This window comes from Haliotis cracherodii, unplaced genomic scaffold (genome assembly GCF_022045235.1).
Source record: "Haliotis cracherodii isolate W230 unplaced genomic scaffold, xgHalCrac1.p SCAF_1, whole genome shotgun sequence".
In the NCBI taxonomy this organism is placed as follows: Eukaryota; Metazoa; Mollusca; class Gastropoda; order Lepetellida; family Haliotidae; genus Haliotis; species Haliotis cracherodii.
In genome coordinates this window covers 20,857,178-20,880,041 of record NW_027266264.1, presented here as the reverse complement: position 1 = coordinate 20,880,041, position 22,864 = coordinate 20,857,178, and the positions used below count along the sequence as shown (strand labels likewise).

Sequence of the window (22,864 nt, the reverse complement as noted above, 5' to 3'; positions counted from 1 at the left end):
AGGAAGTGTTTTTCACATCTTTTATCTTGTTTAAGTTACATATATTACACATTCTCTGGTCGACAGGCGTGTTAGTGAATAAACATGTTGTTATGTGCTCATTTTGTACAACATAAGATCCCTTAATTCTCGGAATTGTCTTCTAAATCCTCACGACCTTGCAGCTCGATTGTCTTGAGAGCAGATGACATTGCTCATGGTGCTGCACGGTAACGACAATCAGTTTATTGTTTACATGGTCATCGAGTGTGATCAGTCAGTAGTGATAGTATCTTATGCACAGCAACTAACACATACGATTTGTGTTGTCTGGGACTGATACTTGTGTATACGTACATCACTGTCTTAGCCCATCATTGTTGTATATAGACAGAAGATTATTGCCTTATAGAAAGATAAGGTTCTTTGTGCCCACTCCAGAGAAATAAGTTGATGAAGTAAAGACTTGTTTCATTCAGTCTCATTCAGAAGAGTGTATCTATTTTTAACTGTGTTTATTGTACATTGTTCCCTCGCTATTGTGCCCTTCAATACAGTGTGGTTAAAGCGTGTTTTCCCATCGCAAAAAAACATTGCAGCTGATCACCGATCAGACTCTGAAACGAGCGGCGTTGATATTGTGGTAGGTATGCAGATTATGTACTGTTGTGTTGGTCATCTACCCCTATGACCCCTATGCTCATCAATTATTTGGACCCCGGAGGTAGCGTTGTAATGAGAGGTCACTGTATTTAGAAAAATAAAGTTATACATCTGAATGACTTTGCTAATCAAGGTACATAAAACAATATCATAAGACATAACTGATATTAAGTGAGAGATATACTTAATGCTTACGATTTTCAACAATGAATGTACTGCTTTGTTCATGACAAAATAAAAATAATTAAAAGTAGTAATGTAAAATGATATCTGTATGTATATCATTTTCAAGTTTCATAACATCCTGTAGCTGATATTCTTTATTTATCGTTTTGCAATGTATTTCAATATCATTTTATAGTTTCAAGCTCAATGGAGAGGTGAGATCTACAGGACATGTCCTATTGTCTTTTCTTTTCGGTGAAAGGCTGCTCCTTGAACAAGTTTGTGTGTTTGTTTGTTTGATTGTTGTTTAACGCCGCACTCCGCAATATTCGAGCTACATGACAGCATTCTGTAAATAATTGAGTCTGGACCAGACAATCCGGTGATTGACATCATGAGCAGCAATCCACACAATTGAGATACGATCTCTTGCATCAACCAAGTCAGCGAGCCTGACCACCTGATCCCGTAAGTCGCCTAATACGACAAACATAGTCACCTTTCACTGCAAGCATGGGTTTCTGAAGACCTATTCTATCCCGGAACTTCACGGGCTCCTTGAATATTTTGAAAGCTTTTCATTAAGATGGGTGATATTGAGGAAAACAATGACAATTGCAGTTTATCAAATCAGATGTTGTTATCTTCTGTCACTACTTTGTTTGCATCTGTTATTATTGTACAGGTAACTAAACTGACACCTCTCAGGCTAGCAAACACTGAGTTCCTGAGCTCCTGACACAGTATATAACGTCTCCAGTTTACTTCTCAGTAGCAGTTGGCATTGTTTGCAAGTGTTCAGCTGTGTGGAGTAAGGCTGCAGTAGTTACTTCCCTTGATGTGTTTGAGGGATGTTTGTGTATTCTATTAATCAATACACCCACTGAGACTTAAGGCATGTCAGGTAGTGTCCTTATTGAAGCACAACAGTCCTGACTAAGGGGCGGAAGTTAGTAGTTACTACTACTATCACTGCTGCTGCTGCTGCTACTACTACTACTACTACTACTACTACTACTACTACTACTACTACTACTACTACTACTACTACTACTACTACTACAATGGCAACTACTACTACTACAATGGCAACATATAACGATCATTATGAGATTGAAAAAAGACATGAGAAACAGCTTCCCACATTATGAAAGTGGGTGACTGGTTTGTTAAATCTTGATTAGAAATAAGGATGACTTTTTAAATATAATTACGTTTTTCATCTTATATTTTTTAATATCTGCGAGTACCGGCATATGTCTTGCAGTCTGACTTCGCAGTGTTTTTTGCCTTTCACTTCCTGGTTCGGCTTATCTGCAGGTCATATAATTTTCTTTCCTATTTCAATGGTCAAGTTAACACCTCGGCTTATCTACGGGGTCGGCTTATCCACGGTCATATACGGTATGTGTATGCTCAAAGTGCAGATAGTAGTATTTTTTTATGGGAAGGACTTTAGCTGGACCATACCCGTGCTCGTGGGTTTCACCAAAGTGGTAAACGTCTGAGACCTGCATCACTTCAGGCTTTCCTCCCACATTAAGCTGACATGCTGTGATATAACTGGAATACTGTTAAAAGCGGCGTTAAACCCAACTCACTCACTTTAGCTGAATCTTGATAGAGTCCAGGGAAGTAGGTAGTCTCAGGTTGAGTGGCAAATGGTTCCAAAGAACCACAGCTAAAGAATCTTTGACCAAAATATTACAGGTTTTGCCTTAGGACAGTAAGAAGATGTTTGTCAGATGCTCGTAAGGATTTTGATGGTGAATGTTTTGTTAGTAATAGTAGCTCTAGCAGGTATTCTGTAGGGATCTGGCAATTACACGGGTAAGCCAAGCTTAAGATTTCGGAGTCTACTCTCAGTTTAAAAGGCAACAAATCCCACAATACTCGTCATCAGTATCAGTGTGCATCCAGTCATCCATGCCGGCTACCCACTCATCCAGCATGACCACAGTAATAATAATAAGTTCATTTATAATGTGCCAGATTCCTTTCACCAAGTGAATGCTAAGACATGGTACAACACCATTATAATCCTGGTCAATGTATCAGTGTCAATTTGACTTTCATTCACAGCTACCTGGGGAGTATACAACCCAAACAGCCTGTCAGGTGCTAGGTTAGCAGTTACATTACTATCTCATCCTACTGGGTACCCATCCTCTGCTGAATGTACTGAATAGTGTCATATCTCGGACAAAGTCACTTGCCTACAGAGACATTCAGGGGTCGATTTAGCCATAGAAAACATGCACCTGTGCAACCTGTTATAGAAAAGGGCAACCTAATGTTTATGTCTTCATGCACCAAATGCATGAACAAATTCAGAATTTGTGCCTGACTAACCCTTACTTGTCAACACTCAAAATCTCGGAATACACTCAATACCTCTAGAGTTTATTACCATACTTCATCACTAATTCGTGTTAGGTGTAATTTGTCATACTTTCTTAGCCTTGATGGTATCAAACTGTGAGTAATTCAAGATTATGTGCACATGTTTCTATTACTTTTTGCAGCAATGTGTCATTAATGTATGTGACACTGGCAGCAGACCAGCCTATGTTTCAACTTTGATAAATTTATGGGACGAGGATGCAACCTGGTTTTGTTTGGTGCAACTGGGTTTTCATGTCCTCATGCACCTGGTGCAAGTTGAATCATTGAGCCCTGACACCACCTGTACTACATGTGCTTCAGTGTATGCATAATATCAACATCTGTGTGCAATAGTGTATCCTTCCATTGGATTACTTCATCAGTATTTCCCTTCACTCTGCTTCTGTGATTTAAGTGAGGGAGAAAGTGTTGTTTAACACTGCTTTCAGCAATGTTCTAGGATAAGCTGAATATTGGGCATTGTGATGGTGTGTCTGCTTGTGTGTCTTTGAATTTGACTTTGATTATGTTATATGATCATGTACCATAAACATGGGGACAGAAATCACCCAAAGCCTCTCAGCAAGGATTCCATATTAGAACATGTTTGGCCAGGTTCTCATATAGGTAGGACCACACTATAATGGAGGGGTGGTAGGGTAGCCAAGTAATCAAAGTGTTTGCTCATCATGCTGAAGAGCTGGATTTGATTCCCCACATCGGTACAATGCGTGAAGCCAATTTCTCGTGTCCTCCATCGTGATATTGCTGGAATCAGCGTTAGAAATTGGCAATAGTCCTGTAGTCCTTACCAGACTGCCCATTACTAAAGGTATCCTAAGGACTAGTAGAAATTGGCCCATTTTAAGGGTTTTGCTATATGTTATCATTATAAGGACTAGTGGACAAAAACTGTTAGTTTCTAACCCTGCTGGAATATTGCTAAAAGTGGTTTAAAACCTCATTCACTCACTCACTCACACACCCACCCACCCACCCACTCACTCACTCACTCACTCACTCACTCACTCACTCACTCACTCACTCACTCACTCACTCACTCACTCACTCACTCACTCCACTATCATGGGGATCAGGTGGTCTTTGCTGACTGTGTGTCATTGTCCATGGGATGGTGAGATTTGATTCATTACAGGTGTAAAACAATGAAGAAAATAATAGTTTATAATAATAAATAGAACACAGTTGAAGTAAGTGTTCTGTGCTGAAACCAATATTGGAGTGATATGATTATAATATACACACAACAGATACAAATAGGGATTTCAAGGGAAATGCTTTAATAACAAATTTCCATGGATACATTTAAATATCAACTTGTGTAAAAAGGTATAAAGAACAGGTATTTGTATCACAGACAATGATTTATTACAGACAACATGTTAAGACACTGAATCAGTGAAGTGGATACAACCTTCGGTAGCCATCCTTTAGGCACTTTCTCTGTAAATATATATCAATGGCCTATGCACACTGTTGGTTGTGATTAATGTGAGTCAAGACATGGTATTTTGCAAAAGGAGCAATTCCATTCAACTTATACAAATAAAAGGGGTGTAGAAAATTATATTATATTGCCATCTTTCAGCGTTAGAAATTGACACTATGTTGGTCCTATAGTCCTTGCCAATCTGCCCAATAGTAAGGAATCATAAGGACTTGTAGAAATTTGCAATTGTTAAGTGTAAATGTTATCATTATAAGGACAAGTAGACTAAAACAGTTAGATTAAAGTGTGTCATTCATGTACATATATACATCAATGTATAGGCCTACATATTCCAGTAAATTTTAAAGATACATCATATTTACACGTGCAGTGTCTTCTATCTTTTCTTGAACAGTCTGTACTTGCTGCATACATATATCAGTGTTCCCGCTGGCTTTTAAAGCTGCTAGTCCTTGTGGACTGGCAACTCTATAAATTACCAGTTTCCCCTAATTTTTGCCAGTCCCAACATTCAACAAATAAAAAAACGTATGAAAATTATTTAGTTTTAATTCTTTCAACATCATGTTCAGTGGAAAGATGTCATCTCTGAAGTAACTTAGTTAGATCTATAAGTCATTCACACAAACTTCAGTCACAATTTTCTCTTCTTCTGTTTTTAATATTTCGAGATGAAGTCGCAACAAATGGATATTTAACCAAGAAATAGACAAGGGGAAACCCTGATTGTAACAAACAAGCTGACTTTGTTCGAAAAATGTACTTATATGAATATCACCAATGTTTTGTTCAACAACAAAGATTTATAAGGTACTTTATTTGCCAGTCCACAGGGACTGTCAGTCACATGAATTACCAGTCCAAGACTAGTTTTACGGGTAAAAAACTGGTAAATTACCGGTAAACAGGAACAGGAATGTTTTATACTTCATCCTTCATGGAAAGTTGAAGAGAATGCCGGAGAAAACAGGCTTTATGATTCACCTTCCATGAAAAAAATCGAAATCGAAGGTGTATACAAACCACACAGTTCCTACAAACAATCTCTAACTGAAATATCATGCTGCACGTACTTCATAGGTTAGATATGGTCAAAGTCAACCTTGAATTGTGAATGAGAAAGAGAGATAGAGAGAGAGAGAGTTTGTGTGTGTGTGTGTGTGTGTGTGTGTGTGTGTGTGTGTGTGTAAATGCAAGTAAGTGAGTGAGTGAGTGAGTGAGTGAATGATATAACCACAAGGCCATGCCAATGTGCCACAAAATATTCCTTATGTAACAGATTGTATTGCAATTGTGAGTCTTCTATTAACACGTGAGGTATAAGGTGCATTTGGCAGGACTACACATGACTGTACAACAAACGGTATAAGAAAGTTCAGTGATGGCTTTCGTGGAGTACCAAAGGTGGTACAATACTGACTGCCAGAAGTCATTGCCTACTTGCACATCATGACTTTAATGCCACAGAGAGGAAGTAAGCCCAGCAATATGAACTTATTAGTTTTTACCTTTACCTTATTAGCTGGTACCTTTATCTGGGCTAGTAAAGCTTTGGAGTTTAGTTCTAACCCTGGAATAGCGCCTCTTTGTTTCTTCCTGACTGTCTTGAGAAACCTTTGTACATGTCTAACCAATTCTAATTTTGGTCAAGAAAAGGAAGTTCTTGTAATGTTTGCTGCACAGATATTTCCTTTCTAAGTGTCTACGTGACATGTCTTCTGTGTTATTTTGATGCTATTTAGAGCAGATTATGCCTTATTGCCATATCGTGGTGTAGGTGAAGTGTTGAACTGAACAGATTTGTTCTGTGGTCTGTAGTCATAGACAGATGCTCGATACTTTGGGTGATTTTGTTGTGATTTGCCTGGAGATGAATTAAAGGTTGTTGTCTTCCTTGAGCCAGTTTGAGGGCTTGTGAAGGTGTTGCTGTTGACAGATTTCCGACCAGGGATTCCAACTCCTGGGTTGGTGGATGTGCCACGAGTTGGACTGTTGTTGCTTGTACGTCTGCTGTGACGATCTGGGCCATTGTGACCCGACGGCTGGCTTGAGCCCATCAAACTTCCTTTACTCCCCCGGACCTCAGCAATTGGAGGCAACAGTACTGGTTGGACATTACCAATTGCAAGACGTTTTGCCTCAGTTTTCAGCTGTTGGTTCTCTCCCCAGTATTTACGCTTGTCAATCATCAGCTTCCTCTTCTGATCCCGAAGGTTGTCATTCTCTGAATCCAGCTTCTGGTTCCTAATCAGCAGTTGCCTCCTCTCCCCCTCCAACTTGCCCATCTCCGCCCTTAGCCTCATCTTTTCTTCCACTAGCATCTTATTGTCTGCCTTCAGGGAACTGGAGGAGCTGGGACCGTAGGACTCCCTCTTTATCAGGCTGTTCTTGGAGGACAGTTTCTGGTTCTCCCGTGTCAGTTTCTGATTCAGCTCATCTGCCCTCTTGAAGTTCAGGCCTAGATTCCATGTCTCAGTTTGAAAACTTTGGTTTGCAGTTATCAGTTTGGAATTCTCATCTTGAAGTTTCCGTTTCTCAATCTCCAGACTGTCCTTAACTGTTGTCAGTTTCTTAACAGCCTGATCAAGTTTGCCACACTCTCCTTCTAGGTTCCGGTTATGAAGCTCCAGACTGCGATTACGTGATTCCAAAGTTCCAACATCTTTTCCCTGCAGACTCTTCTCTTTGGCCAAATCGGCTTTTTCTTTACTGAGGTCTTTTTTCTCTTTCTGGAGGATGCCAATGGATGTTTTTGTTTCATCTATCCTTTGACAGAGAATGTTGGGTAGAGCCTTCCCAGATCCAGAATAAGCATGTACACCCAGTGCACTGTAACAGTCCTGAATGACATTCAGCTCTACGAGCATGCTTTGTAGCTTGGATACCACCTCATCAGCTTCTTGTTGGCTCAGGTCTGACCTGTAGCCAGGTCCATACAGAAGTGGGTCCACCTCAGTATTGATAATTCTTTTGAGTTTTGTGTTGATTTGGTCCAGCTCTGCACTAGCTCTGTGGTCAGGAATGCTCACACGCAGTGCCTTGCTGTGCAGCTCGGAATCTACCACATCCGAGACATTAGAGATGATTGTCTCCTTCTGTCTCTCTGAAATTCTTGTAGTAAGAAGCGCCAAAGCAATCTTCTGCTTCACTCCTGAAAATATATGAAAGTTCACAAATATAACTATTTTGAGACTGTTTGCACAATTTTCTGACATTAATTGAAAAAGAAAGTCCACATTGTGTTTATCAACAGGGACATATCACCAGTAAGTCACATGAACAATGAAAGAAGATAGACAGCTTGTATTCTTCCATGTCCAATTTTCTTAGCCATGCCAGGTTCGACTGATTGCAGGTTTGAATCCAAGATTCACCATGGGTATGGTTCTTTGTTTGTCAGCACCACACTTATGCTTGTATGTAAGACCAAAGAGGTAAGCATCTTTGACTTTGCTTTCCTTTAAGCTGACACACTGTAATATAATTGATATGGCTGCATGAAACCCAACTTGCTCCTCATTACAATAGAATAAGCCTCAGCAACCCATGCTTGCCGTAAAAAGCGACTATGCTTGTCGAAAGACGACTGACAGGATCGGGTGGTCAGGCTCGCTGAGTTGGTTCTTGCATGTCATCGTATCCAAATTCCGTGAATCAATGCTCATGATGTCAATCATTGGATTGTCTGGCCTAGACTCGATTATTTACAGACCGCCGTCATAGAGCTGGAATATTGCTGAGTGAGGCGTTAAACAACAAACAAACAAACAATCATTACACTTGATTGCCAAATTTGTGTCTGAAATTTATCGTCTCAACGTCATATGACGTCATGACCAAACTGTGTTGTCATGTTGGTTCAGTGTCATCGAGGGATGCTGCCTGTTTTCTGCTGTAGAATTGCATTCTTAAGTTCAGTGCCAGAAACCTGTTGTCATGAGTGTGAATCCCAGATTTGCCCAGATTTTGTTTCAAGGTTTCAGCACCAAACCCATTCTAGTGGGTTTTACCAAAGTGGCAAACGTCTAAGATCTACATCACTTTAGGCTTTCTTACCACATCAAGCTGACATGTTGAAATATAATTAGAATGATGCTCAAAGCTCAAAGCTCAATTTTGACATGCTATTACCATTCTATGATATATATAGGAAATATGACACAGATTAGAGAAATATCAGAAAACATCAATTGATCTTATGTCTATTAACATCACTTACTGATCATTGTTTACTTTCGACAAAGTGTCCCCTAACTCTCTTCCACATTGCTGTATGACCAAACCAAACATGTTTCTCTGATCTGACTGCAGATCTTAACAATAGATTGAGTTTCCTTTCAGCCAAACATATTCCAGAGAAGTAGAACATAAGATTTCAAGTTATCACTCACTAATTATAATGGCATGGGTAAAAAAACAGATATGATTCATTGGTTCATTGCACTGCGTAGTATTTGCAGCAGGAAGTTGTAACGCCATCAGCGAGCCATTTACATTGTATCATTACTGCTCACAAATGACATATTGTACATGCACTGTACATGACTATGAATGGCCTCTGGACAAAGCAAGAAACTTACTTGATACATGTTTGAAAGCCATGACATTAATCTCCAAATTAAGCCTATGTCTTCTTTGTTAAATTTGTTGCATCCATGCAATATGGCTGTGTTTAATATTGGCCTTTTGTTTCTACATGGCTGATGAATTAATATTTCAGATGAAAACAATGTGAAATGCCAGGCCAAATCAATAACTAGAAGAAATATCTGGTTACTGATATGCAATGTAAATGTCAAAAGTTATTATTTAATTTTCCATAAGTGGGTCAAGATAGCTTTCCCTGAAGTAAGCCTAGATATATTTTTTTATATCTGAACTGTATCAGGGGCCAGTGTGTGTAGTAGATATTAAAGAACCAATGATCAACTTAACAGTGATTCGCATTACCAGCAGGCCTTGCTGTAAACTAAAAACACTCTGTTTTCAGGAAAATGTTGGCATATATTTCCGGCAATGATTAGTGGGAATTGTATCCCTAATGATGATGGTCGGAAACAACTCATGCTTATCCCCAATGATTAAGCCATTATGATGATGTGATGCTATTGTTGTTGCAGTTGATTCTGAGCCATTCTGAATGTGCAAGTAAAATTGAAGCAACTTTAGGTCAATATGCAAAGTTACAGATTAACAATAACATGATACAAGTCAGAGAAATCACTTGAATCTGTTGATTCTCGCAGAAAATCAACTCGCCCCATTTGTTGCTTGTTGATTCTGCTTCTGGAATCAACATGTTCTTATGATTTCTCCTTTACTGATTTGAAACTGTTGGCATATTCCCACCAATGATTAGTAGGAATATTATCTTCAGTAATGATTGGTGGAAACTGTTTATGCATATCCCCATTTATGATTAGTGGAAGCTCTAAGTGCACATCCCAAGTAATGATGAAACCTCTTCTTAGATTCTAATACACATGAATAAAAAGGTTGTAGGCAATTCAGTAACTGGAATAAAACACCCAACTACCCACTACCCCACACACCACCATCACCACCGCCCACTACCCCACACACCACCATCACCACCGCCCACTTCCCCACACACCACCATAACCACCACCCACTACCCCACACACCATCACCACCACCCTACACACCATCACCACCACCCACTACCCCACACACCACCATAACCACCAACCACTATCCCACACACCACCACCACCCTACACACCATCAACTCCACCCACTACCCCACACACCATCACCACAACCACCACCCACTACCCCACACACCACCAACCACTACCCCTACACACCATCAACTCCACCCACTACCCCACACACCACCACAACCACCACCCACTACTCCACACACCATCAACTCCACCCACTACCCCACACACCACCACAACCACCACCCACTACCTCACACACCATCAACTCCACCCACTACCCCACACACCACCACAACCAGCACCCACTACCCCACACACCGCCAACCACTACCCCTACACACCATCAACTCCACCCACTACCCCACACACTACCCCCACATCCACCCACTACCCCACACACCACCACCGCCACCCACTGCTCCACACACCATCACCACCACCCACACACCATCACCCACTACCCCACACACCACCACCACCACCAACTGCTCCACACACCATCACCACCACCCTCACACCATCACCCACTACCCCACACACCACCACCACCACCCACACACCATCACCCACTACCCCACACACCACCACCACCACCCAGTGCTTCACACACCATCACCACCACCCTCACACCATCACCCACTACCCCACACACCATCACCACCACTCACTACCCCACACACCATCACCACTACCCCACCCTCACCCTCACCCTCACCACCCATCAGTTCAATCCTGCCCTAAATATGTTAATGCATTTACTGTAAAGTTAACATTTATTTTCCTCCATCAGATTGACTAACCCAAACAACATGCCACATAAAGTAAAACATACAATTGTTGTGCTGCACAAATTTAGTATACAAAAAATCTTTTAACCATAAAATAATGTGTTACATAACAGCAACTAGTACTTTCTGTAGTAATGTCTGAGAACTCACCATCCCCAGCTTGCTTGAGCCTCATGTCTTCGTCTTTGACCCCCTGTACGAGTCTGGTAGCCAGTCTGCGGTGGTCTCGACGTAGTGCCTTCACAAGGGCATCAAATGCTGCATCGTCTTTACTGGCAATAGTGTCCACAAACCTCCGCATGCGATCCTTCCCCTTTGTGTGCTGTCGAGGAATTACAAGGATCTTCTATAATGTTATGTCTAAACAAACTTTTTTTAAAAATAATGTCATTGTCAGCATTGATATTTTCTGATGTATAAAGACCAGACTCTTTTCAAAACCACAACTTATTTTCTGTCGCTATCAATATATTTATATTATTTGAAATACTATAATTAAAACCTGTTGGAAATTGTCTGAAAACATCTGTCCCCATTTATTTTTTTTCCATGCTTTTTCCTTCTTAACTTTTTGAGGAAATAAAACAAAATGTATTTGAAATTAGAATTTAAAAAACAATTGTTTAAATCTACTGACCTATATTTTAGGCTAAAAATCTGTATCCACCCACTGACATTAGCAAACTTTTTGTTTAGTTTTCCCCCAATAATTTCTTTTGAAGCTGCCAGCTGGGGAAACTTTACAGGTAACGTGGAAAGTACTGATATCATCTAAAGCTCTGTTACCAGGTAGTATTTCATATAGGATATATTCTTAAAAAAGAGTAGGGGGTCATAAATGTTAATACCAAGTATTAGGACAAAGATAAGTGTTGATGGCAGACATCTGATGCAAGAATGTTTATGTCTGTAAAACTTAACACTAAAACACATCCTATGGTTTGCATGTGCCTCACGCTGTAACCACACACACACACGTGTATAGGGTATCATTCCTGATTGTGACACTTTCAAAGAAGGTCGATCAATCTCCAGTGGTATAAACTAACAGTTTTAGCCCACTTGTCCTTATAATGATAACATATAGCAAAACCCTTAAAAAGGGCAAATTTCTACTAGTCCTTCTCATACCTTAACTATTGGGCAGTTTGGCAAGGACTACAGGACTAGTACCAATTTCTAACGCTGATCTCTGTGTGTCTTGATTTCTGTCAGTCTGATTGATTCTGCTTATCATGCAATTTTGATTTACTTGATTTCATTCATTGTTTGTGTATGAACCAGTGATGTGGCGTCTGCAATGTGTGGACCGTCTTCAGACTTTTTGCATGCAGAAGTCAGCTTGCAGTGGCCAGTACATTCAATGTTTCACAGTCTGTGATTAGCAGACTATGGATCAGGTACCAATGAACCTGAAATGTTGCTGATCGACCTTGTTCAGGGCACCTCAGGTCACTGACAAGAGAACAGGATCGACTGATCCGAAACCAGACTCCATGAAATCGAGCTCAAACTGAATCAAATTGCTGCCAACTTACACCAGGCTACTTGAGTACGTGTGACAGGTCTGATGAGAAATCTACGTGCAGTTCATCTCTATGCTCAGTGGCCACATGTTGTGACGCCTCTTACAAATTGTCATATTGCCTACAGACGTCAATGGTGTACATAGTGTTGAAACTAGGGTAATAGTCGCTGGTCATGTGTCATGTTTTCACTTTAGACTTCATTGATAGGTGCAGTTGTGTCTAGCGAAAGGAACGTCAAGCCAATGTCATCCTATGACCTCATGACAGATTTGGGGGTGGATCAGTTATAAAGTGGTATGGCATCACTATCACTGAGTGAATCCCACTCCATATTGTGCAAAGAAGGGTCAGTGGACATTACTATCGGGACACCCTTTCTTTTCCTGTGTGGGGTTGACGTTTTGTCTTTCAGGACAACAACGTCCATGCTCACCATGCACAAATCGCCAATGCTCACCCCAAGCAGCACAACTTCCACAAAATGCCATGGCCAGCATTGAGCCCAGAATTTTTCACCCACTGAACACGTCTGGGACATGATAGGGAGACTTGTGCATCAGCGTCAAAGGCTGCCAACCATGTTGGCTGAACTTGGCCAGGTGCTTCAAGAAGAGTGGGACAGACTTCCTCAAATCGCCATCGGGAGACGTGTACACTTTATGCCTCATCAAGTGAATGAATGTTTGACGAATCGTGGAAGTATTATGCACTAAGGATCCAAAAATTTAAACTTTAAAAAACTTCCCATCTTACCCCTGTTATCCTTCAAGATCATTGGCAGCCATAACATCTACTGTCATACTTCAATACCAGTTTAATGTGTTCTCAATTCATCATTATCATACAATTGTTACTAGAAACTAATAGTGCTTACAATTGTGGAAATTTTAGGGTACTTCAGAGTATCACCTACTTTTTTTTATAAAAATATATTTGAGACCATAAAAACATACTGAATGTTATTGTGCTGAAGCTTATATTGTAAGATCTATGGTGAGTTCCGCCTTACCTGTCATAATGAGAGATGTTGCTGCTGCAGTAAAAGAACTGGTTATAAAGATGATCTAAGAGACAGGAATGAAACCATCTGAGTTCATTCATAGGTACGGCAGGACTGTTTATTGCTAGATGTGTGTTTGCTAACAACGGGTTCAGTGGCAGACAGACTATGAATACAGCACATCTCCTGAGACAACCAACAAAGTATCTTACAACAGCAGCTGCAGAGATGATGCGGAGAACAAGCCGTTGCCTTTAATAATTTATTCCTGGTGATTGTCATTGTTCAGAGCAGATCAGCTTTCTGTTGCAAATGTCACTGTTTTTGTGCATGGCAATGATTGCCCTTTTAGTCTGTTACAAGCCCGTGGGTTGGCTGCTTCAAGGTTGAATTAACAGGAACATTTTGTATTCATATCATGCATATGGATAAGGCGGTAATAAGTGTTGCACTTGTGCCCAATCCCTTTGTCTTTTTGGACAATAAAGTATGTTTAATAATATGGAGAACCATTTTATGCTTTAAAGAATGAATTTTCAACAGTTTTGTTTCAGTATCTATCTCAGTGTCTGTGTAATTCGATATACAGTCAAACATCGTTGGTTGAAATTTGATGTGTCGAACTTATGGTTGTCTCGAAGTAAAAGGTTGGTCCCTGCATATTCCTTCCTTCTGTATTCAACATTATTGGTTGTGTCAAACCTCGCATAACTCGAAGTATTTATGGAGGTCCCTTCAACCTCGACACAACGGTGTTTGACAGTATGTGTAAATTGTATTATTTTTACCATTACCAATGTATTCTAGATCCAGAGCTTGTGATTATGTTTCCAAATACAAAATATAGATAATACTTACATAGTAATTGTTCATAGAGTTTCAATAAAAGCATCATTCGAGTACATATTCCTTTGAAATATTCACAGATTTTTGTGTAAGTATGGGTAATTTCACTGCTATGCAGATGTGAGTTTACTTATATTTGTCATCAGATCTTTAAAGGTATTCTTGTGTTACTTGTTTTCAATTTTTGATTTTTGGATTGGAATTGGAAAATGATTGAATTATTGAATTATTTATAACATGGAAATGTGATCAGGTCAATGTACTTACTCATTATCATGATTATGATAAGCGTTATGATATTTAAGAAGCTGAAATGTGTTAAGTATTCATAATGGTCTGTTGTGATCCCTGTTAACACATGTCTACACAGTGTTGATCCAGTCTTTCTTGCCAGTACTATAAGTTTTGTATATTACCTTTATCATTTCATGATGACTAAGTTTCACAAAGGAATGTTTGCATATTTGGAAACCGTGTGATATTAAATACATATCTCATGATGTGCACGAATAAAAATAATTACCTCAACTAGATAAAGGAATGATAATCATATGAGAATTGTTTTAATGATTTTATAGCTTTGTGGAAACTTGTTCAATTGTTCCCTAACTCTGCCTCCAATATCCCCTCTCTGTATGCCCTTATTTCCATTTTTTTTCAATAAACCTATACAGTGTTTGGTATTTTCATCTTGGTGGTTAGAACGTCTGCAATAGTAATGTGGAATATGTTTTCGTGTGTACTGAAATGAGTTAATTGTTTGAAATTAAAGGGGGTCCCCGAGTCCTAAAGGTCTTCACATGTGCTGGTTGAATCCAGAAACCCCTAAATCATTAATTTTTAAAATTATCATTTTACCATTATGACCAGGACTCTTGACTTTACTTTCATTGCATGGACATGCATAGCTGTCATCCCCTGGATGTCTAAATGAGTGAGAAGCCAGGGTGCAGGGTGCGCTGGGTCAAGGGCTAAGCCCTGGTGGGGTGGGAGGGGCGAAGGGGGAAAAAGCCCCCCAGCGAAAACTGGTTTAGAATGATTTTAAGACCGTTTTAATGGCCTTAGAGAGTATGTATTCTGAAATAACAACAAGTAATTGCGTGAAAGGGGAAAGAATGAACCCAGACAAGCGTTTCAAAATATTTTTATCTACATTTTATATGAATGCCTGAGAATTTCCCAACCTTGCGTGTGAACGTGACATAGGTGATAAATGCGTGAGACTCACGCGAGATGCGTGAGAGTTGACAGGTATGGGACATGTTCATGTGACTCACATTGATGTCCCTCTTCTCATGAGGAGTGAAGATCTCATCCATGTCCGGCATGACCTTGTCCAGGTCCACGGTATCCTCAATGGCCTGGTGGTAGTTCATCAGAGTCGCCTGCTTGCGAGGGTCCATGTTACCTCCTCCTCCTCCGCCCCCTCCAGCTGTCTTGTCCTTCCGGCTCATTCTTTCAGTAAACCACTGTTAAAAAACCCCAAAACCATTTGAATGCTTGACAGAATCTGAATTCTATGTTTGTTGCACTTATCGTTGGTAAGAAAGAGACATATTTTTTTGTCTGTCGTTTATGTGTATTGTTTCATCTGGTGCAGATATGTAGACTTGGATATATAATTCCTCAGTACAGCAATTGACTTATCCTCAGCATTAAATATCCATAGCGTACCTTGGTGACAAAGCGTGTATGCCGTGGGAATTACATGTACATAGTCATACTGGGTACACAACTACTGTGGCTTTCAAGCCATTAATTGCCATTTGTCCATCAAGATCTCGACAATTACTGACTGACTTTGATTTTGTAGATGTTTTAAGTTTTAGAAAAAGATTATGGTTGATATTGTGAAGGACATTTACAAATTTGACGCATCAGGTACCGAAATAAAATGTTCATTGCAATTCCCATTTTTGACCTTTACCGTATGTTCCCATGTGTTTTTCAGATAAACAATTGACTTGCCTTTGTGTGTGTTTGTGATGGGTGCCACTGGTGGGGTAGGATACACTCACCTTTTTGCATCTACCTGGTATCATCATTATCTGATAGTGAATCATAAACACATTCTCATGATATGGCCACGATCATACAATGCAGCGTTGGAAATGGGAATTAGTCCTGTAGTCCTTGCCAAAGTTCCAAATTGTTAAGGTATCGTAAGGACTAGTAGAACTTTGCCATTTTTAAGGGTTTTGCTATATGTTATCATTAAAAAGATTAGTGGGCTTAAACTGTTAGTTTCTATCACTGCAATCGACTCTGCTTTCAGGAGATATCTCTTATGATTATTGAAAAAAGGTTGTCGCTTTTATTTACATATAAACATTATTTGACTATTTATTCATGGCCATTATAGTGTGACACTGACAAATTAAAATCAAGGTCTGCCATATACGTTAACGTGAAGGGCACGTAGAAACATCTCTAGTCAGGCCTGTCACAGAAGCTTTGATAAAATTGTTTATGGTATAATAGGTAGGTTTCTTGGCAGGTTGGGGTCATATGCGGATAGAGATGCAAATATCAAAGGTCAAGTAGGGCGTCGCCCTTGTCATTCGGCGATCGAGTCAGAATTAACCATCGGGAATCTGGATAAACTAAAGGGATAATTGCTATCATTATCAAAAGAACAGTCTTATATACTGAAAATCAGTGTCAAACTGTGATGTAGCTAAGGCATTTTATAACTTTTGGCAACTTTGGAGATATAAATTTCGAAACAATTTTGCGAGGGCACTAGGCCCAGCCAAGCAGGATCAGTAGCCATATCTGTGCTTGTCGACCTCTGCGGCTTGAAACCTTTTCCACAAATTGAAATAGTTGGATTTGGCCGAAATATGTTTGAATTGTTACCTTGTTTTGTTTTGTCGCTCTGTGTACATCTGACTGTACTTGACGTTATGATAGGACAGACCGACTGTCAACAACGTCTGAACGTGGCCGTGACGTCTCAAAGACTAGGGTTTGAGTAGCTTCCCTACAGTTACTCTAACAGACAGACCGATGGATTGCCGCGAAATGCAAGTAAAAACAATCGTTGTTTTGCGTATATGTTGCTTCGCCACAGTATAAGAAACAGATTGTAGTTGGAGCTATATTGGCTACTGTCACAGTCCGCATGACACATCACTTACCCTGTGACGTAATAAATATTAATGCGCCCATTCCAGAAAAACTCGCAATGTTTCGGTAATGTTTGTGAGAGAGGGAGAGCTATTTTCAAGCACAGAATTAAAGAATGACATTATATGATAAAGAGGTTATCACGCGAGTGTGTTTGGGGATGGTAAATATCCTGCATTAGGAATAAACATTGTATTTAGCGAGCCTTGGCGAGCTAAATACATAGTGTTTATTCCTACACATACTCTACACATACTCTAATATTCCTTTTTTTGTAATCAATTCAAGTTGTGTAAGTTCTTTCAAGGTCAAAGTATTCTTTCGCAGGAATGCCTTTGACTGATACATAAAGAAAAATGATAGAAATGTTCTGTTCTACTCTTGCTTTGACCTTTGCAGTGAAAGCTGAAGCTCAGTCGTATGACCACTACTGAAACATTTGCTTCAAACTGTCATGAATCTTGGTCCATATGTAGTAGGGCTCAACATATGTTTCACTTTTTACAATACTGTATTCAACGCAATAAGCGCCCCGCTCTAATAAGTGCCAACGGCGATATTTGCCAATATACTGAACCGCAAAAGAAACGTCACCATGGATAGATATGTGCGAAACCTTATTTGTCCAAACACTGTAAACATACTTTGAGACATATTAAAAAGATGAAACTTGGCAAAACTGATCATCAAGGTTAAGATTAAAGTGTCAAATTTCTTAAAGTGAAACACAACACTAGTCTGAGAAAATGGCATCACAAGTCAGTATCTCGTGTATCCGTCATGTGCATTGATAACTGCCGTGCAACGTCGATACATGGAATGGATGAGACGGTTGATGAAGGCAATAGGCGCAGTTCAGCTGCAGTTGTCGGCCTTGGTCGGATGTCATCCAGCCATCTTTGAATCTCGTCCCACAGGTGCTCAATGGGATTTAAATCGGGACAGAGGGCAGGACACGGCATGGTTCTGATGTCATTCTGCTGGAGGAAGTCTCTTGTTGCTCTCGCAGTGTGGTCACAGGAGTTATCATGCTGAAACTCGTGGTTGCGGCAACTTGCCAAATGAGGTATGGCGTGTGGTTTCAAGACTTGATCAATGTACCGGGCTGCTGTGACACCATTGCCTCTCCCTGGACTGATGTTCTGCAGGACCAATCCAACCCCACACCATATGCTCGGACCACCCCGTGAGTCTCTCTCAACAACACAAGCATCCGAATAACGTTTCCCATGGCGTCACCAGACTCTCTCTCTGCCATCTGCTGTTGAGATACAGTAACGGCTCTCGTCTGAGAAGAGGACTCTTCTCCACTGCTGGTGGTGCTGATGCTGGTGCTGCGTTGCCCACTGAAGACGGTGGTGTCAGAATGGGTCCTCAGTGTGGCCTGTGACAGTGGAGGTGTCTGCTTGTCAATCGTTGACGCACGGTGTCCTCACTAATGGGTCGCTGGTGTGTCCCCATGGTCTGTCGAGCAGTTTCCACAGCAGTAACAAAGCCATCTTGAAGATGCTGTCGCACAATCTGACAATCCTGACATTGGTTGGTGACCCTTAGTCTTCCACTACATGGTCGGTCATCTGTAGTGTTGGTGGTCTGGTACCGTTGCTGGAGCCTGTATATGGTCCTTACGTGGACTTGAAATGCATTGGCTACTTGCCGGATGGTTTGTCCAGCTTTCAATCGTCCAAGGGCTTGGTGTCGTTGATTGCTTGTTAATCTTGGCATGTGGTAGCAATGAATGTTATCCGATCTGGGTGGATTTTTAGAGGGGAAGACATGGGGTAACGCATGTTCATTTCAATTTGCACGGAACTCGTGATGCGTTTGGGCGATCGGTTTTATTGTCATCTGATTTTTTTTATCGTCAAATTTCATTTTTCCGGACAAGGTAGTGTTAAATTTTAGAAACATTGACAAACATTACCCAGATATTCAAATAATAACATTTCATGCAATGTTATTTGGGGTGACGTTTCTTTTGCAGTTCAGTATATTTTAGCTGGTGAACAATCCAAATTAGCACCCCTTCCAATTGATCAATGTACACAAGACTTATTTATTCGTGTATAATACGCACTCGTTTGTTATATGCACCCTTAATTATGGGCAATTAAATTCTGGAAAATATATCTGTCTTGTATGATACACACATACTTTTCTTTTGTTTCATTTCAGGCTGTCAGCATAAACCACAAAATTTACTCACCAATTATTTTTCTCACCAAAATTACATTCTATTAAGAGCCCCCTATTTCTAATTTTGAGAACGCCCCAGGAGCTTATTACGTTGAATGCAGTATTTTAAATACTATGCAAGTTGACCACTCTCCTTAATTCCCCTAATATGCTTATCAACTCACAGTAAACATCTCCTCAGGCCCAATGACGCTGATAAGTCACATGCTTGTTCCCACTTGACCCTTGAATGTGTTCAGGACGTTTGAATCAAAATGTTTGGTATTTGTTTTGTTTGTTGTGTGATTTTTGTATGGGTAATATTTTAATGTTGATGCTGTATCAATACAAATTTTAAAATATTGATACTAAATGAATAATTCACTTCCACAAAAATGTTCATATTTATTAAGACTGAAGATGGACAATGAGAAGGAAGAAAATTCAATTTCAAACAATTAATGGATCAGCCAAGTTCTTAATTAGCATAAAATTATTTAATTGCAGGTCTTCATAGGTAATTTTTATCTATACACATACATAATAATGAATTTTATAATAACTGATATATTGATGTGTTGTAAATAAAGCGACAAAACCCTTTCCATATCCAGTATCTGCATAAAGCAGATTTCGATTGTACAATTCAGACTATATCATGAGCATGTGTTTATGAATCACTATCAAATAGTAATGATACCAGGTGTTCGTGAAAAGGTGAGCGTATCCTGCCCCACTGGTGGCAATACTTTTAATAATACTTTTGAGTTAATACTATTTATGGATTCTAAATTTCCAATCAAAGACGTTTCTTAATATAACTAAAGTATGTCAATACAACTCCCCTGTATCCGTGGGGAGTGATATGAGACAATTGTCAAGTGTTCTTTCTGTAGAATAATGCCCAGGTTCTTCATCCATAAAGCTTTTATTAATTTACAGACTCTCAGGTCATATTGTTTGTCTCCAGTGAGAAGTATGAATTAACAGCATTGTTCTCTGTAATGATTTTTCTGCTCCCACTGGGAGGACGTGGAGCTCGGTGTGTGGGTGTATCTAGTTTGTTTGTTTCTTTAATGCCGCACTCAGCAATATTCCAGCTATATGACAGTGACCTGTACATAATCCAATCTGGACCAGACAATCCATTGATATTGTGAGCAATGATCCACACCATCAGTTTACGAGGACATGGTATCAAGCTAGTCACTGAATCTAACCGCCCGATCCATTTGGTCGCCTCTTATGACCAGCATAGGTTGCTGGGGACCTGTTCTAACCCTAAATCCCCATGGAGGGTGAATACAGGGACGGGAAACTGTCATTTGTATTTCTACCATGCCCATAATATGGGTCCCCAGGTTTTTGATGAGGGTATTTAAATCTCTCAACATCTAAGTCTTTAATTTTTAACACAAGGGCTATGACAAGGATGCCTGAATTTAGTACTTACTTTTGTGAAACTGTAATATTATTAACAGAACTTAAAGTTATCATTTAAGGGAGTATGAAACTGAAGTGTATGCCCTTTGGCTGTAGACACTAACTTATTTGAGCTTTTGGTCTTTATGATGATGTACATTCAGGGAGAATATAAGGCACCCAATCTGCTCCATCTTCAAGGTATGAGGGTACTATGAAGTATGTATGGAGTTTCAAGTATTAAGTACAGTATTTTGCATGCTTACAGGCTGCATTTGAACCAAATATGCACCCGGGCAGTATTTTTCTGAAGGCTGGGTATTCTCTGTTGATGAAATTGGAAATTGGTTACCACACTGTCCTCCAGTTTCTACAACTGAAAGAACTAATTCACCAGTCACCCCTGCAGTCTTAAAGTCGATGATGCTCCTTCCTTTGCCACTGTTGAGTGGTGGGCAACAGAGTTTAAGAGAGGACGAGAGAGGCTTGAAGATGACCCAAGATCAGGAAGAGTTTCAACTGCCACCACTAAGGAAAATGTTGGTAAAATAAGTGATATGATTATGGATGGTCAAAGACTCATCACATGTCACATGGCCAATGCAGTAGGTGTCTCTCATGAGAGAGTTGAAATCATTCTGAGGAATGAACTGGATGTGACAAAGGTTTCAGCATGCTGGGTTCCAAGGCCTCGGACTCCTGATCAGAAATGTCTTAAAGCAGACCCAGATGACTTTGTTGAGGGAATTGTATCCATGGAAGAGTCTTTGGTTCATCACTTGTAATCAGCCAGAGACCAAACAACATTCAAAACAATTGTAACATTTAACGTTTCCTCCAATGGAGAAGGCAAAGTCTGTTCTATCAGCTGGTAAGATGATGGTTTCGGTTTTCTTGGACTCTGCAGGAATGCTATTGGTGGACTGCCACCTGAATGAATAGGCCAATATTATGCAAATCTACTGAGGAATGTGTCCAAAACTTAGAACTGTCTGGTAAACATTATGCAAATGAGGATGACATCATTTTTGCTGTGAATACACAACCTTTTCCAACACCAGCATCAAACCTTCAAGGCATTCGGATGGGATTATGTCGAAAAATATAAGGGTAACCTTAGTTTTCAGGGCAATATCATTTGCATAAGTTTAAGGTCTGCCATTTTCTGCCCTATGAGGTGGAATATTTGAACAGACTGAGGGCTTCTGCAAATGATAATGCCCTGAAAACTAATGTTATCGTTATTTTGGCTAAAATAGATAGAATTTTTAGCTAATCCCAGAATGAAGAAAAAAACAAACAGCAGCATAAGTGTAGGGGCTGTATTAAAAACCTCTCAATTGATGTAATTGATTTACAAATAGCAATGTCATAGAACATGATATAGGATGATGTCACAAACAAGAAACATGACACCAATAATGTCACATACCAATGGAACAGATAGCAGCCAACAGATTTCTGATAACATGCAGGGATTTTGATAATAATTCTAACCATTTTAGCAATAATAATTTAGGAACTATCTATCATAGTTACCGTATTTTCTTGAGTATAGAGCACACTTTTTTTTCTTCAGAAAATGAAGCAGCGCAGAAGGGGTTGGGGGTGGGGTGGAAAAGGGC

General features: G+C 39.9%; 2 protein-coding genes across 2 annotated transcripts in view; one reads left to right on the top strand and one right to left on the bottom strand.

Moving 5' to 3' along the window:
* The window catches only part of LOC139461695 (uncharacterized), a 162,351-nt gene that overhangs the window by 25,609 nt on the left and 113,878 nt on the right, over window positions 1-22,864 (top strand). The window lies entirely within an intron of this gene.
* On the bottom strand, window positions 6,262-15,967 carry LOC139461675 (spindle assembly abnormal protein 6 homolog). Its single transcript, XM_071243135.1, has 3 exons — window positions 15,791-15,967; window positions 11,289-11,460; window positions 6,262-7,814 (listed from the first exon to the last, which is right to left on the bottom strand). The coding sequence occupies exons 1-3, from the start codon at window positions 15,965-15,967 to the stop codon at window positions 6,412-6,414; spliced, it is 1,752 nt and encodes a 583-aa protein (XP_071099236.1). The 3' UTR covers window positions 6,262-6,411.